This window comes from Aulonocara sp. 'chitande type north' Nkhata Bay, linkage group LG13, assembly GCF_057382095.1.
Source record: "Aulonocara sp. 'chitande type north' Nkhata Bay isolate Kocher_YH1m ecotype deep benthic linkage group LG13, A_spYH_male_GT1.1, whole genome shotgun sequence".
NCBI lineage: Eukaryota > Metazoa > Chordata > Actinopteri > Cichliformes > Cichlidae > Aulonocara > Aulonocara sp. 'chitande type north' Nkhata Bay.
Window position 1 is genome coordinate 4555806 of NC_141356.1, and position 13985 is coordinate 4569790.

Here is a 13985-nt window from a genome sequence, read left to right on the forward strand (position 1 = left end):
GTTCTCCCAAGCTGCTCCCGGCGCTGTAACTAACCCAGCTGAACGGCATACCTGAGTGTTACTTTAAATAATTAGGAATCTTAGAAGGAAAGGACAAAACTCTGCTTATCGCTCACGCCACGGAGGAAACCCGGGACGGCAATTTCCTTCAGAACCATATGCTCTTTGATATCTATTTATAATTAAGGCAACAAGTCATGTACTGAGAGAACCTGTGAACCAGCTTATCCCCTCCCTTTGCGATTATCCTCTCTATCTTCTAATCATTCTCTCCACTTGCTGTAATGAGGTAATTTGTCTGCAGAACACTGAATGCATGCTGATATCTGAGACTTCTTGAAGTTAAATATTTACTTTATGAGGAACTGTGGACTACTTTCAGGGCATGTGGGAATATAGATGTTAGAACATTTGTAGTGTGGTGTTTTGGGGACTCAAATGAAATTTCTGCCTTTTCAAGTGTCTGCAGGTAATCCGGTTAATCAGTGTCAACAATCAATAGTTAGCATCTTTGAAAACCTTTTCGTGACACAATTGATGTGTTCTTGCACAAATACCCTGATGTCATACCTGAGCAGGGAATTTCCAGACATTTGCTGACTCTGTGCAACAGCTTTCTTTTGTCTCTGCTTTTGTGTTGTGCATATTTATGCAGTAAGACGTGCATCTTTGTACCTGTACGGTCGCTTATTTGTCCCTGTAAAGACCCTGTAGTAGACCAGAAATTCTGTTTATGAGTTAAGAAGACTTAGATGTAAACATTATAAACTGGTCCACCCCAAGGATCGATCCCCCGGCACAAGCAGATTATAATGTATGCGGTGAAGAGCCAGGAGGACCTGTGATTTCTAACTCTTGGAAACCAAACAACCTCCGGCTAAGTGGATGGCACAACACAGAAGAACTACCTCGTTGGGTCAGGACTCCACAGTCTGTTACACCTACAGGCCAGTGGGCACTTGTTCACTTGTACACATCCTAGACAGGGAGGAACGCTGGTTTGAGCGGGACGTCAGTGAGACCATTTACATGAAAAAAGGAAACACACACTTCTAAACTGAGGAGGGCGCCCAAGTGTACATATGCAGCCATTTTCCAACTCTCTCTGTAAGGCACTCATGACGTTTGATCAATGGTCGTGACAGTTTTCATATTATTGATCATTAAACTGACCTCATGGCCCAATGCTAGTCAGTGGTGCTAGTTTCTGTTAGGTTGGGGTTGAGACAGGTTGATGAAGCTTGCAGTCAGAAGAAGTCACTTGGATGAGAGAGGAAATGTTTCTCCCTCTGAAAACATTACAGATGAACAGAATCGACTGTCTGAGAGTTCAGTATATCGTGACTTCCTGTAATAAATACAGGCAGAAATGGTGATATGAAATAATCAGATTGTTATTACAGGCACACCAGAACTTTGAAGCTGAATGCTGAGGTCAGTATGCTAGCAAACTAACAGTAATAATGCTAACATTACTAATGTTTCAAAAGTAATGTTTGCTATTTTAGTTTAGCATGTCAGTGGATTAGCAGGTACGCTGATGAAAATAGCCTGTAATTCTTTTGATATGTGGCTGCAAACCATTAAGGCTTCTTCAGTTTGCTGGATTAAACCAAAGAAGCCTCTTGGATGAAAGGTGAAACCAAAAAGAGGTCCAGCTGCTTTCATTTCAAGCATTTAAGTCTACCATGAACTTTATGACTGAGAACCTACACAGACATTTAGGCACAAACCATAAAATGTAACACAGATTAAATTTTTGACTGAATGAAGGTGCTGGATAAACGTCAACAGATATGTGAATACTTTAATTTTAAAGTAATCTGGATCCCCACTGGGGACCAGTTATGGTTTTTACAGCATCCCATAGCGGTACAATAATTGTCTGATTTCTTCAAAGCTCAAAGTGTTTGATGGAGAGACGAACCAACAGGCTGAGGTTGTCAACACCAAAGACACTGCTAAAAAGATAACAACAAACTGCATTTAAACTTACACAGAATTATTGGTGGGTACATTTATATAGCACCGATAAGGTGGCACCTCATTGGTTATAACACTGTGATTATTCTGTATGAGGACACATTGTAAAAGATCAGAGTTGCTAAAATATAGCGAGAGTACCAACAGGCTTTTCTTTCATATATTAAAATGACAACATAGAAATAAACAGTTTTAATTGTGTACATGTAACAAATCTAGACAAAAAAAAAAGACGTGGGTCCAGACAACCTTATCAAAAAGCTGATTGTACTGAATATATTTTAGAAGTCAGAAACTGTTATAGTTACAGTTTACACAGTACTTAACCTGTATAACATGGTGAACACAGAGAATTATAATTATGATGTACCTCACTTGTTCTCGGACAGGCTCTTTCATGTCACTGCAGTCCCTTCTTACTTTAGCAAGTGTAGCTCTTCACACATGGGGAGCTAAGATTGCCTTAAAGATGAATTAGTTCATGTTAGCACTCCTGCAAAAGTGCTGTGTCATCACAGACTCACAGTATATTTTACTGAAACCTTGTTATGATTTTTTTTTTAAAGAAGAAGAAGAAGAAACAAATATCAAAATCAGGTATATTTTAGTGGGTGAGTCACTCGAGACATTTGGGACATGGCTACCTTCACTCAGCTTGGCAACCCAGTATAGTACAGAGCTGACTGAGAAATAGTAGATACACCTGAATAAATACACCTCTTCCTCTTGTTAGTTCAAAATAATCCCATTTCCTTAAGTTAAATCAGCCCCGTGGGTCATTTTGCACTTTCTTTACAGTCTCTGCATTCATCATCATCATCATCATCATCGTTGTTGTCTCATCACACAGAGACAAAGGAGGTTCAGATCTCTTCATAACATTGTCAAGAGACTGCACTTTTTTTCTCAGGCTCTATGAAAATGTAGCAAACGATCAAAGCAAATCATGTTCACAAGGAGCTGCATGTCATTTTTGGGTAAAGTAAAAGAACAAAAAAAACAAGCAGACTGGAGTTTGTCATACAAACATTTCTCAGAGGCAGAGCTGCTCTGAAGGCAGAAATAATCTCATTAGTTCAGTTATAGTAAAGCTATATTATCTGACCCCACTTGATCAACAACCTGAAGCAAAACTTGTGTCTATATTAAACTGGAGCCTTTTGAAGTCTGAAGTTTAGACTTATGTCTGACAAGTTTCACTTTCACTGTTCACATGTAGCACCGACTCTTCCACCATAACCAGCAAACTGAATTTCAAACACGAATCGTAACAACTTTGTCATCACAGGTTGATGAAGGGAAGCATGATTTGTGGTCTGAGTTATTGTTGTTTTTGTTGTTTGTTTGTTTTTTTTGACAAAACTACATGGATGCTACATTTTTCACTTCAAATCCAGTTTCTTTTTCTCTTTTATATTACAAAGTCTCTTAAATACTTCATCTGTTTTTAGTGGGCTTTGCATTGTATGCATCTTGAAGGCACTTGTCCATTAGTTTACACATCTGGCTTGACTGTGTTAAAGCTACAGTGGACAAAATCGTTTTGGCAACAATGAAAAAAAAGAAAATCGATAACCTCCCAGCACGCTGTAATCCAGCAGTTGCAGAGGAAAGTGGACTGCTGCACTTTCTCTGGGTTTTGTTTTCAGGCTTTAAAAAGCTAGCTCATGATCGGCGAGGCAATCCGCACAGACTGGAATAGCTGATCGCCAAGAGGTGAAATAATAATTCTGTGACCACACCATTAAAAAGTAGCTTTATTTAAATCTGACTCCAGATTATCCCACTGTGAAGTGCTGCACCTCTCCCTCCACGTCTGCTCCACTTGGATTGCTAACTCTTGGTGTGCCCATGCTCACTGAATCTCTTCCACCTCTGTTCAAAACAGTCAAACCTCACTTGATGCCAGCTGGGAAAAGAGGACAAACTTGAAGAGAGCCAAAACTGAAAAACTTAGTGCTACCTTCTGACCTCATATGCCTTTTTGGCCTTAAACAAGTCCTCCACTAGAAACTGCTTTCTGGTCTCTGGGCCATTCCCAGCTATGGTCGATAGTGATGATCATCGCTATCATGGTTGTGTTAGTTTGACTTTAAAAAAAGTCTGTTTTGTGTCTGCAAAGCTAGTCATGAGTGGGTGATCCAAACATACCCAGAGCACTTGGAGCTGTGCATGGCTGCACAAAGGGAGAATAACACCAAACTAAATTAATAGACTCTAAATTGCAAGTGTACACCTTTTATCTAAAGAAATGAATTCCAAGCAGGAACATGCAGGACCTTCAGGTGGGAGAGAGAGGTTTGAGTTCTGTGAATTCAATGATGGGAAAGCCATATGAGATGGCTGGTTATTTTTGAACTTTCTCCTTTTTTCTGCCTTTGGTTGATTTCAACCTACTGCAACTCTATCATGATTAAATGTGGTTACCATTCCAATCTCTCACCTTATTCAGTTTGCCGGGAATGTTCTTTGGCTTTCCTTATTTACTCTCATATCTATATTTATTTTCACTTTCAGAAGAGCTCTGCCTCATAAATACTCACATTACTAAAAGTACTGTGTGTCAGATTGTGGAACAGGATTCTGTACAGTGACAGGTCAATTGACTGAAGAGCCGTGGAGTGCTGCTGGACGTACGCTCCACTCTCAGACCTCCAGGAGACTCTGAGGCACTGGTTGCTGGTGGTCAGGCTGGAGGCGACAAATGGGCTTGTTGCACATGGGGCACACGCTGCGAATCTCTAACCATTTTAGCAGACACCTGCATAAATGTGGATAGACATGAGGCAAAGACACAAAGTTGCAAAGTTATGTGAAAAGGTTCAGTTTTAACCACGTAGCATCCATCAGATCACCAGAGAAATACTTAAGGTTCCATTTTAGCAACATGTTAAACAAGCACAGTCCCAGAAGCAAGATCATGTTACCTTTTAACTCAGCTCCTTTACATGGATTTTGGCCTTTCAGCTTTCCTATTTTAAGATTTAAACCTGAATACACCAAGTAGGTGAAAAGTCTATATAAAAGGGTCAATATGAACTGAACCTACCCTGCCCCAAAAAAGATCCCTGGCGACCCAGTGATGGTTTAGTGGTTAAAAACACAACAAAAGAGAAATACAGGAACAGTGACAGCTCACACACTTTGTAAACAGCATGTACATTCCAGAAGCTGGTCTAAAACTGCTGCTGTTATTGTCACACCTAAGCTGCAGGGTAAATTCAAGGCTCAGTTACAAAGGTCCTCCTGTTCAAACATGCACGGTCAAGAGTTCTTAGAAATCTGGTAGTCATTTCCTGCGAGCGTTGCTGGGCATCTTTTTCCAAATTCTACGGCCTCGGTGATTGCGTCAGCTGCTAATTGAAGGCAGAGACCAGCAAGAAATTTGCACATGTCGTTTCTCCAGCTGGTCGAGATCCTTGCACATTTCACTAAAACTTTTAAGCTTTAAAAAAGACGAATGGAGCCACGGTCAGGCAGTCAGCTTAGGTGCATGATTACAAGTTTGTGAAACCACTAAAACAAATGAAACATGTTTTGAGTTTGGAGTTTTCGTAACATGGAGTCAGTTGTTTGCTCTCATGAAGGTTTGATAATTACCATGGAATGATGTACTAAACAACTTACTTTTTGTGAAAAGCATGGGAACACGGGCACACTCCAAGCTCGTCCCTGCTGCGAAACTCTTCCAAGCACACCGCACATGTTTGCTGAAAAGGCCAAATGACGGTTTAATTCAAAATTCAAAACGACTACCTTTTTTTTTACACTTATTGTGTAACATCTGGGTGTGATTTCACAATAGAGACCATCTTTTCATTCGCTCATTGGTAGCTTAAAAGTTACATTAAGATATAGCAGTTACTATAATTTTTCAGAGATCTTCCTGAAGCTCCTGAAGCACACATTTATTGCTAGCAGTGAGTACCTCGCCTGTTTCTCTTGGGTGAATAACCACAATACCAATTTTGGCATTTAATCAGTTATTCGATTGCTTTACTTTTCCAAAATCTAGTTACGCTTATTATGATGTATCAAACTGCTAAAATAATGAATTATAAATACATAACATCTAGCACAAAGTGGTAGCTACAGTCATGAAGCCATGCCCGTGGAGCACCTGTAACAGCCATAACTTAAAGTAAAGTCTGCAGGACTTTATCAGTGGCTCCTACACAATGTGGCTTCAGTTCACTGAGTTTTGTGGGCATTTGTTTATGCACAAAGGTCCTGTCACAGCGTGTCAGCTGGGTTGAGGTCTGGACTTTGACTGGGTAACTTTGATTCTTTTCTTTTTTTACCCATGCGGGTTGTAGATTTGCATCTGTACCTGGGATCACTGACCTGTTTTATGACCCAGTTTGGGTCAAGCTTTATCTGTCAGACAGATGGCATATTTGACTCAGAATACTGTGGTATACAAAGGAGTTAATGGCTGACTCAGTGACTGCAAGGTGCCCAGGCCCTGTAGACTGACCAGATCACTAAAAGCCAAATGTGAGGCAAAAACTGTTTTTGTGTAGGAGAAAGCGGGATGACAACGCTGAAAAGTAGACTGAAATTTGTCACATCGAACTTGAAAATAAAACTCCAATCAATTGTGCATGTTACCAGATTGTAAATTACTATGTATGGGCCAACTATGCACCTGTTTTATTTCACTGCTATTTCAGCAGTTTGTATGTTTCACTTTTGATTAATCTAAATCTAGATGCCAAATCCATAGATTGGCATACTTTTTTCAGCCATATCTGACCATTTTTGCCATTTTTATCCAATTATGACCCCAAAAATCATTGTGTTAGTTCACACCATAGTTCCCTCCTGTGGGAAAACGAAAAATAACTCTAGCAAAGAAGACAAAAATTCTTTCTAAGAACATACTGCCACTTCATTTTTGTTGTAGAAGTTTGCATCATATTCAACAAAATCTGCTAGTTACATCTGATGACTTGTAATATTCGCTGAAGAGTATGGCATCGGACAGGTGACTATCTGACTATCATAAAAAACCTTCCCTTCATATATACTGGGTAAATGCTAGACTTTAGAGTCTATTTAAAATGTGGCTGTTATTTACTGTCATAATTTCAATGAAGCAGTACAGGTGTACTTAGTTTTTCACAGGACTGCCTAGATTACTCTGAGTGAAAACTTTCACATGACTGTAATTGCTGTAGCTAGCTAAACCTCAAAACCAGCAGCTAATGGTTAAAAAAGTAGTTCTAAAAGTAACTGGCAGGTTTTACATAATGTATAATGCTTTTACATGGTCTCCTCTTATTTGACCTTTAAAAATATGATGGCATTTTGTCATAAGAGTCAAAGGAGTAGGATGAAGTTTACACTTATCTGATCCTATCCTATATTTACGCTGCAGTCACACCAAACAATGGTTCCCTATTTCTTTGGTTGAATTATAGATTTACTACAGCTCAGCAGTAAATTAGGCTTCCATTTAATCCCTTTATTTGGTTTTGCTTTTCACAGTTTAAATCACTTAACAAAAAGGATGTATAACAAATATCTTTTAAATAGTTAACACTGGCTCTGGTTCCTGTTCATCTCAGCCCAGTTTGCCCCTTTAACTTACACCAAGTAGGCTCAGTTTCTTCTCCGCTCCTTTTAAAACAACCTGTTGAGAAGAAGGGATTTGTGTAAAATATATACATATAAATGGCAGTTCTCTAGAAAAAGCGCAAGTGTAACTGGATTACAATTTGGCACTTGTCATATTGGTCACAATATCAATATATTACCTCGTTGTAGCCGTACTGCCCTCTAGCACCTCGTCGCCTCAGTCTGTGAAGCACAAATAAGAAACATATTATTATTTAGATACATGAAAGCTCTAAACTATGTCTGATGCTTCCACATCTGTCTTCACCATTACAAGTCTTGTCATGCTGTAGGAATCAGCTGGGATAGTACTTTGAGCAGGCCTGGAATTCACACAACGTGAAATTCATGTATCAGCCTGTCCATCCACTCTTGTACTGAGCAGAACTGTAACTCTGTCAGGAATGTGCGCTTGTAGGAAAAAAATCTGGCTGAAATTCAGTTTTACTGCACTGATCACAAGCTGTGTAAAGCATAAATAGATTAGCATTATTTTGGGTTTGGGGAACAAGCAAATAGCTAGTTCACCAATCCCTTACTAAATTTGAAGGATAAGTAAAAGCACCTTTGTCTCCAGGGTATCTTCGCTACACCTTTGCTAGTGAAACCACAATATGACTGATGAAACATGACTTCATCAATCCATTTACACTGACTTTTTCCAGGAATGCTAGTGCTTGAAAGCAGCACCCTGTCCTAAACCTGTTCTGTCAGCACTTCATTTTGTCAAACAACAATGTTCCATGTATTTCCACATAATGCAATGACAGCGGAAAATACTATCTCCTAATGTTCAGAGTCAGCCATTAAGATCTGCTCATGTGAACCCACCCCATAATATAATTTAGCTTGTTTCAGCTGGACTGATAGTTTCATGTGACTCATTTCAACTCCCATATGAATGCCAAATGATAAAAGATGATACGAAGAAATGAGTCTGGCTGTGGATGAAACACAGTTGCAAGAAACTGAGAAATAAGATGTTTTGTTTTGTAACACACTCCAATATAGGTAAAAAAAAAAATCCTGTATAAGTGAATGGAGGATTAAATATGTCTTGGAACTATTTTTGATTCTTTTGTTATTTGTATTTGTAAGTTAGGTGTACAATTCTGTCTACTTAACAACAGATTTTATGATGTTTATTAAAAGAGAAAGACCCATTTACTATTTGGAATTAGAGACCAATTCCGCTGAGAGTCTGACAGACTTAGAATGAATTAATGCACATGACTAAATGGTGACTAGTTCATAGAAACACACAAATATAAGAGTTTTGTAGAGCTATCTGATGCAGGAGCTCTAAAGCTGCACTGCCTTTTGTCCTGTACCTGAACAGGTAGCAGCAGAAGATGAGGCTGAGCATGAGGATGAAGAGGCCGATGCCCAGGATGATTATGTAGACGTTGAGCGGCAGTTCGTGCAATGTTTCTGATGTCATCTTGCAGTAAGGATCAGAGTTCTGCAGTCCGAGGTTACATAGACACCCTAAGAGAATAGGATACACACAGAGGAAAAAGACTGCACCCAGTGTATAAACTACCTCAACCTGTATTAAAACAGCTAGAGCAACACAGTTTGGCTCACAAGAAAACTACTTCCATAACTACTTGCACGTTAGTGTAAACCAGTCCCACCACAATAGCTTAACACAGCTGATTTTTTATACTAAGGAAATTTGCTTTAATGACATAATAAACATTTTAGTTGTTCAGATTTATGAAAAGGTATTTTGAGCTATATAATAAATACCTATAGCAGCAATCATTTATGAATAGTTTCAAATTAAAATACAGTTAATTATTAAACTGGATCATTTTATAATATCAGTGTATAATATTTCCATAATACGTTGGTAGTGGCCTGTATGTAAGGCTCACTGTTCATATATCTTGACACAAAGAACAAGCCACTCATGAATATACTGTTGGTGATAATGCAAATACGGATTCATGGTTTCTCATGCCTGATTGTATGGCAACACAATAAACAAAGCTATTAGTCAGCTAATTCAGCTGTGGAATTAAAATGCCAACAGAAATCATTAGGAAAGAAAGAAAGCATGCTTGCTTTTTCTGCACAGAATATTTATGACCTAAATAGTTTGCAAAATTCATAAAGATGTGGGAAAGCTTCTATTTAATTTTATTCTGAACAATTTATGTCCTTTGTCTGTAGTTCTGAAATGACCCTAATAGCCCAATATGTTATAGAGACATATATATATGTGCACAAAAGGAAAGGAAAAGCTAATATACACAATTGTTTTTTAATTTTTTTAAACAATTTTTTGCAATGCTTCATAACTATACTGTTTAACAGGTTCTTTTTGTTCTCTTCAGACTTGTCACTAGAAAACTCTGATGAACCAGATGTACCCTACTTGCCCGGCATCAAGTGGCAGATAAATTTATCCCTTTGCTAGGAAGCTAATGCCCATTTACCTAGCTGTAATGTTCGAACTTTTATTTTGAAATCACCGGATGTAGATAGGTACGCCGGCTGTGTGTTCATGTGCTAGCTTAGCAGTTTACAGTTGCGTGGATGCTTGTTCTATATATACGGAATAAAAGAATCAGTATGAAGACTCCGAGGCGATTTCTTCATAAGCAGTGAAGACACAACACTAGCTATTATCTTCATATCAAAACGTTGCCATTAGCTACTTAGCTAAAGGCTATGTAGCCTTAGCTAAAGGCTATGTAGCCATTAGCTTGACCAGAGTAGTAGCTAAGAGCTAAGGACTGATCAACGTGTAACATTTAGCAGCTACAACCAGAACTTTCCTCGGCAGTTGTTGGACAACAAGTAGCCTAGAGTTGTTATCAGTTGTTAATGTTGCCTGCATTAGCAAACATTTTAGCCTTTAAAACCAGGCTGTTAAACTTGTTTCAAAAAATATACTAGTCTGGACTTCCCATGTGTGTCACGTTGCTATTTTAGATCAAGGGAATGAAGGTCAACAACATAAGTTTAACACCTGTGTGTATAAACACATTTTTATGTGAGTATTAGACCACCCAGCTCCACCAGAGGTTTCGGTTGGGCTCACTAAAAAGAGCCGGCTCTTTCGGCTCCGAACCGGCTCTTCAGGTTGTTTTGTTGCTTTAATTAATTTATTATTAACAATAATATAAAATTATGCACAAAAGGAATTACTAATGTACAAAAAAAGTGGTTTTATTTATATATGTTTATATATAAATATATGCGGTGGCCCCTAGAGACAAAACACGTACAAACTCCAAAACACATTTCTAGCATGAACTGAACTTCCAAAACAGAGCTACCTAGATCACTTAAATTACACAATTGAAAGCATGAAAGCATATGTGTGTTGTTTATGTATTTATACACAAGCATTCATATATAGTCAAATAATTTTAAAAAAAATGTTAATTTACCTGTTATTACCACACACCAAATCCGGTGGTTGGTACTTGCTGGCTTGTGTAGCCACTAGGTAACAAAAGCTCAACACTGCCCCTAACATCCTGGAGCACTTCTGTTGTCTTTTGTACGTGTTTTGAGTTTTTATGTGCTTCTGAGTTTTTACATGCTTTGGAGTTTGTACGTGTTTCAGAGTTCGTATGTGATTTGAAGTTTGTATGCGCTTTGTCTCTAGGGGCCACTGTAAATATACGTTTATTTATTCACTCCACATAAAATGTAATAAATAAATCATATAATACAAAAATAAACTATTCACATTTCAACTTTTAACTATTTAAATTTTCAGCTTTTTCCTTTTACAAATTTAAAGTGAAACAACACAAAACACTGCAAACCACAACACAATTAAATATAAATTATAATATGAAAATAAAAAGAACATGTATATTCTCTGTCATATGGACCTGCATGAATAAACTTCTGAATCCTTTGTCCCTGGCTCTTTCTGTCTTTCCCTCCCGCTCTGTTCCTGTGCTACTGAGCATAACTACCGCCCCTCCCCCCCTCTGCCCAGCATAAAGCACAAGGCTCGCATGTTGAGTGAAGCGGGAAAAAAGTGCGAGAGAGGGTGAGAGAGAAAAAACAAAACAACAAAAAACCCACGGCTAGCGATAAGGAGCCGGCTCGCATCGTTCATGTCAAACACCCGGCTCTAAGAGCCATTTCGTTCGCGACCGACCCATCACTACTCCACAGTGGATGTAGGGTTGGGTTTTAGGGGGTGCACTCTTGTGTCTGTGCAGTCTGTAAAGCCTGGCACACGAGCTGCACACGACATCTGTGTAGCCTCTTGTCTCAAATTGCAAACTGCTTACCCTGTTAGCATTCTTAGATAGAGTGTTTGAATTCAGGGGAAAGTTGTGGGAAAGTATTGTGGGATTTTGGGGTCAGGTTTTTGTTTCTGGTGATGTTTGCTATCCTCATGATGAAGACAGAGAAAACAAGCAGCTTTCCACACCCTAAAATAGACCGACTTTAATATGAACTTTTATATCTCTCCTTGCATCACAAAGGAATGTGTTCTACTTGCTTTTTGGCCCAACACCCCTTAGTTAGCTTGGGGAGAAACAAGTTCTTAGCCTGAGGGGTTTGAGCAAGGCACTTTTCATTCCATGCAACAAACGTCAGGTTTAAACCACAGTAATTAATGTTTTCACAAGACTAAAGTGCAAGAAGTTAAGCTACAGTGGAGGAAGTCTGGTTCAGAAGTCACTCTCTAATGGACAAGGGTCACTGCAGCAGGTGACAGTCTCAGGGGGTTTTAGGAGGAGGGTTAAGGAGGACGTCTGGACGAAGGAGGTAATCTTAGCACGATGCTAGTAAATCATTGATAGTGGAGCACTAAAGGCTAGGCTACTGTGCACATGCATTAGTTGGGGATAGGCTTATATCATTGTTAAACATGACTAGTTTTATTTTGATGTGTTTTGGATGGAAAATTTGTAGAAATGTGTAGCATAAAAATCTTTAAGATGATTAAGTAGGAAAAACTTTTTTGCAGTCATTTTTTTTAAATTATAAAAATAGTAAAACATGTTGTGGCCTAGTTGTTACTGTTGTCATAACTTCATGACATCAGGATAGGGTTGGGTCAGCTCTTCACTAATCTAGTGACTGGAAAGTCCTTCCTCACCTCATAGTAACAATTATATATAAACATGTCTTACCTACAAACAGCTTAATAATGTATAAATCAGTTGCTAGAAAACACCAGTAGCATTATCCAATCAAAATCAGTTGACTATGTATAAGGAAATCGTGGTGGAACAGCTTAATATAACTCTTTTAGGAGGGCAAACTGGCTCCAGGTCACTTACCGTTACACCAGTGGACAGGATGCATCAAATGTTCATATAGCAAACCCAGTAAGCCGTTCCAGTATCACAAACTATGATTTGCACAACTTTTCTGGGATTGTTTCCAGCACTGAAAATGATGTCCGCCTCCAGGTTCCTCTTATACCTGTGTTAAATCCTTGTGGTCTAGAGTCAGTACACCTGATCAGAGACACCTAGGACCTTGAACACAATGTCTCAGTCTGCTGGGATGATTTTACCCCATGAATGTCATAAAAAACATCCACTTATGTGAGATTTTGACTCCCAGACGGCTGCGAATGTATCAGAGGTAGAAACTAAAGTGCTCCTTTGTGCATTCCCCACAAATGACAAAGAATCCGAGTTGTGCTGATGAGAAGACACCAATGTCACTGACAAGACAAGGAAATGTATTCCAAATCCCATACAGCACTTTTGTTATGAGCCTCTGGCTTTGCTTCCCCCTTCAAAACACTGTGACAAGGCTGTCCTTCCCTTCCTCTTCTTCTGTTCTCTTTTCCCTTTCTTCTCACTCCTCTGTCCGCTCCTTTTAGATCTCCACGCCGCTTTCGTCCTCTCTGGCTGTGAAAACCTGCCGTTGCCAATTATGGAGAGACAAAGGGAGGGACGTGGACGGGTTCTCCCGGCAGCACAGCCAGCCAAGCAGGCAGGCAGCCTCTCAGTGTTCCCGTGGAAAGCAGCAACTCATCTCTTCCCCCGGCTTCCTGCTGTGAACACAGAACACGGGGAGGTATGTCAATGCAGGAAGACAATGCAGCCAATGGTAACTCAAACCTAGGGTCTCCTCTCTCCGCCTGTGGTTTCTTTTTTTTCTCTTTTCTTCTCACATTCACTCTCCTTCCTCGTCTCTCTTCCCCACGTTCTCTGTCTAAAGGTCTCAGTTTGTAAACAGATCCCTGCTCATGTGATTTGCTGTCTGCATCATAGCTCTGCTTTCACCGCCCCCTCCTTCCTCCCTCCTTCCCAGCTCGCCTGCGTGCCCTCCTTTTACCCCTCTGGGTTTTCCTTCCACCCACTCTCTCCCCCACCCCATCCCCACCTTCCTATGCAGCTGCAAGCTATTATTGAAGTAGCTGCAGAGCAGATGGCAGA

At 39.5% G+C, this 13985-nt stretch overlaps 1 protein-coding gene across 1 annotated transcript; it reads right to left on the minus strand.

The window, feature by feature from the left end:
* Positions 1–1792: 1792 nt before the first annotated feature.
* LOC147315486 (RING finger protein 122-like) lies at positions 1793–13835 on the minus strand. Its single transcript, XM_086258344.1, has 6 exons — positions 12873–13835; positions 8934–9090; positions 7743–7785; positions 7577–7618; positions 5611–5693; positions 1793–4744 (listed from the first exon to the last, which is right to left on the minus strand). The coding sequence occupies exons 1-6, from the start codon at positions 12895–12897 to the stop codon at positions 4630–4632; spliced, it is 465 nt and encodes a 154-aa protein (XP_086114470.1). The 5' UTR covers positions 12898–13835; the 3' UTR covers positions 1793–4629.
* Between the last annotated feature and the right edge of the window lie 150 nt (positions 13836–13985).

Excerpts from the sequence above, each read along its gene's own strand:
- LOC147315486 (XM_086258344.1), bottom strand. The coding sequence starts at position 12,897 with ATGCATCCTGTCCACTGGTGTAACG. Across the intron at positions 9,091-12,872 it reads TCCTGTCCACTGGTGTAACG|GGTGTCTATGTAACCTCGGA; the intron begins GTAAGTGACCTG and ends CTATTCTCTTAG. Across the intron at positions 5,694-7,576 it reads AGAAACTGAGCCTACTTGGT|CAAACATGTGCGGTGTGCTT; the intron begins GTAAGTTAAAGG and ends TGGCCTTTTCAG.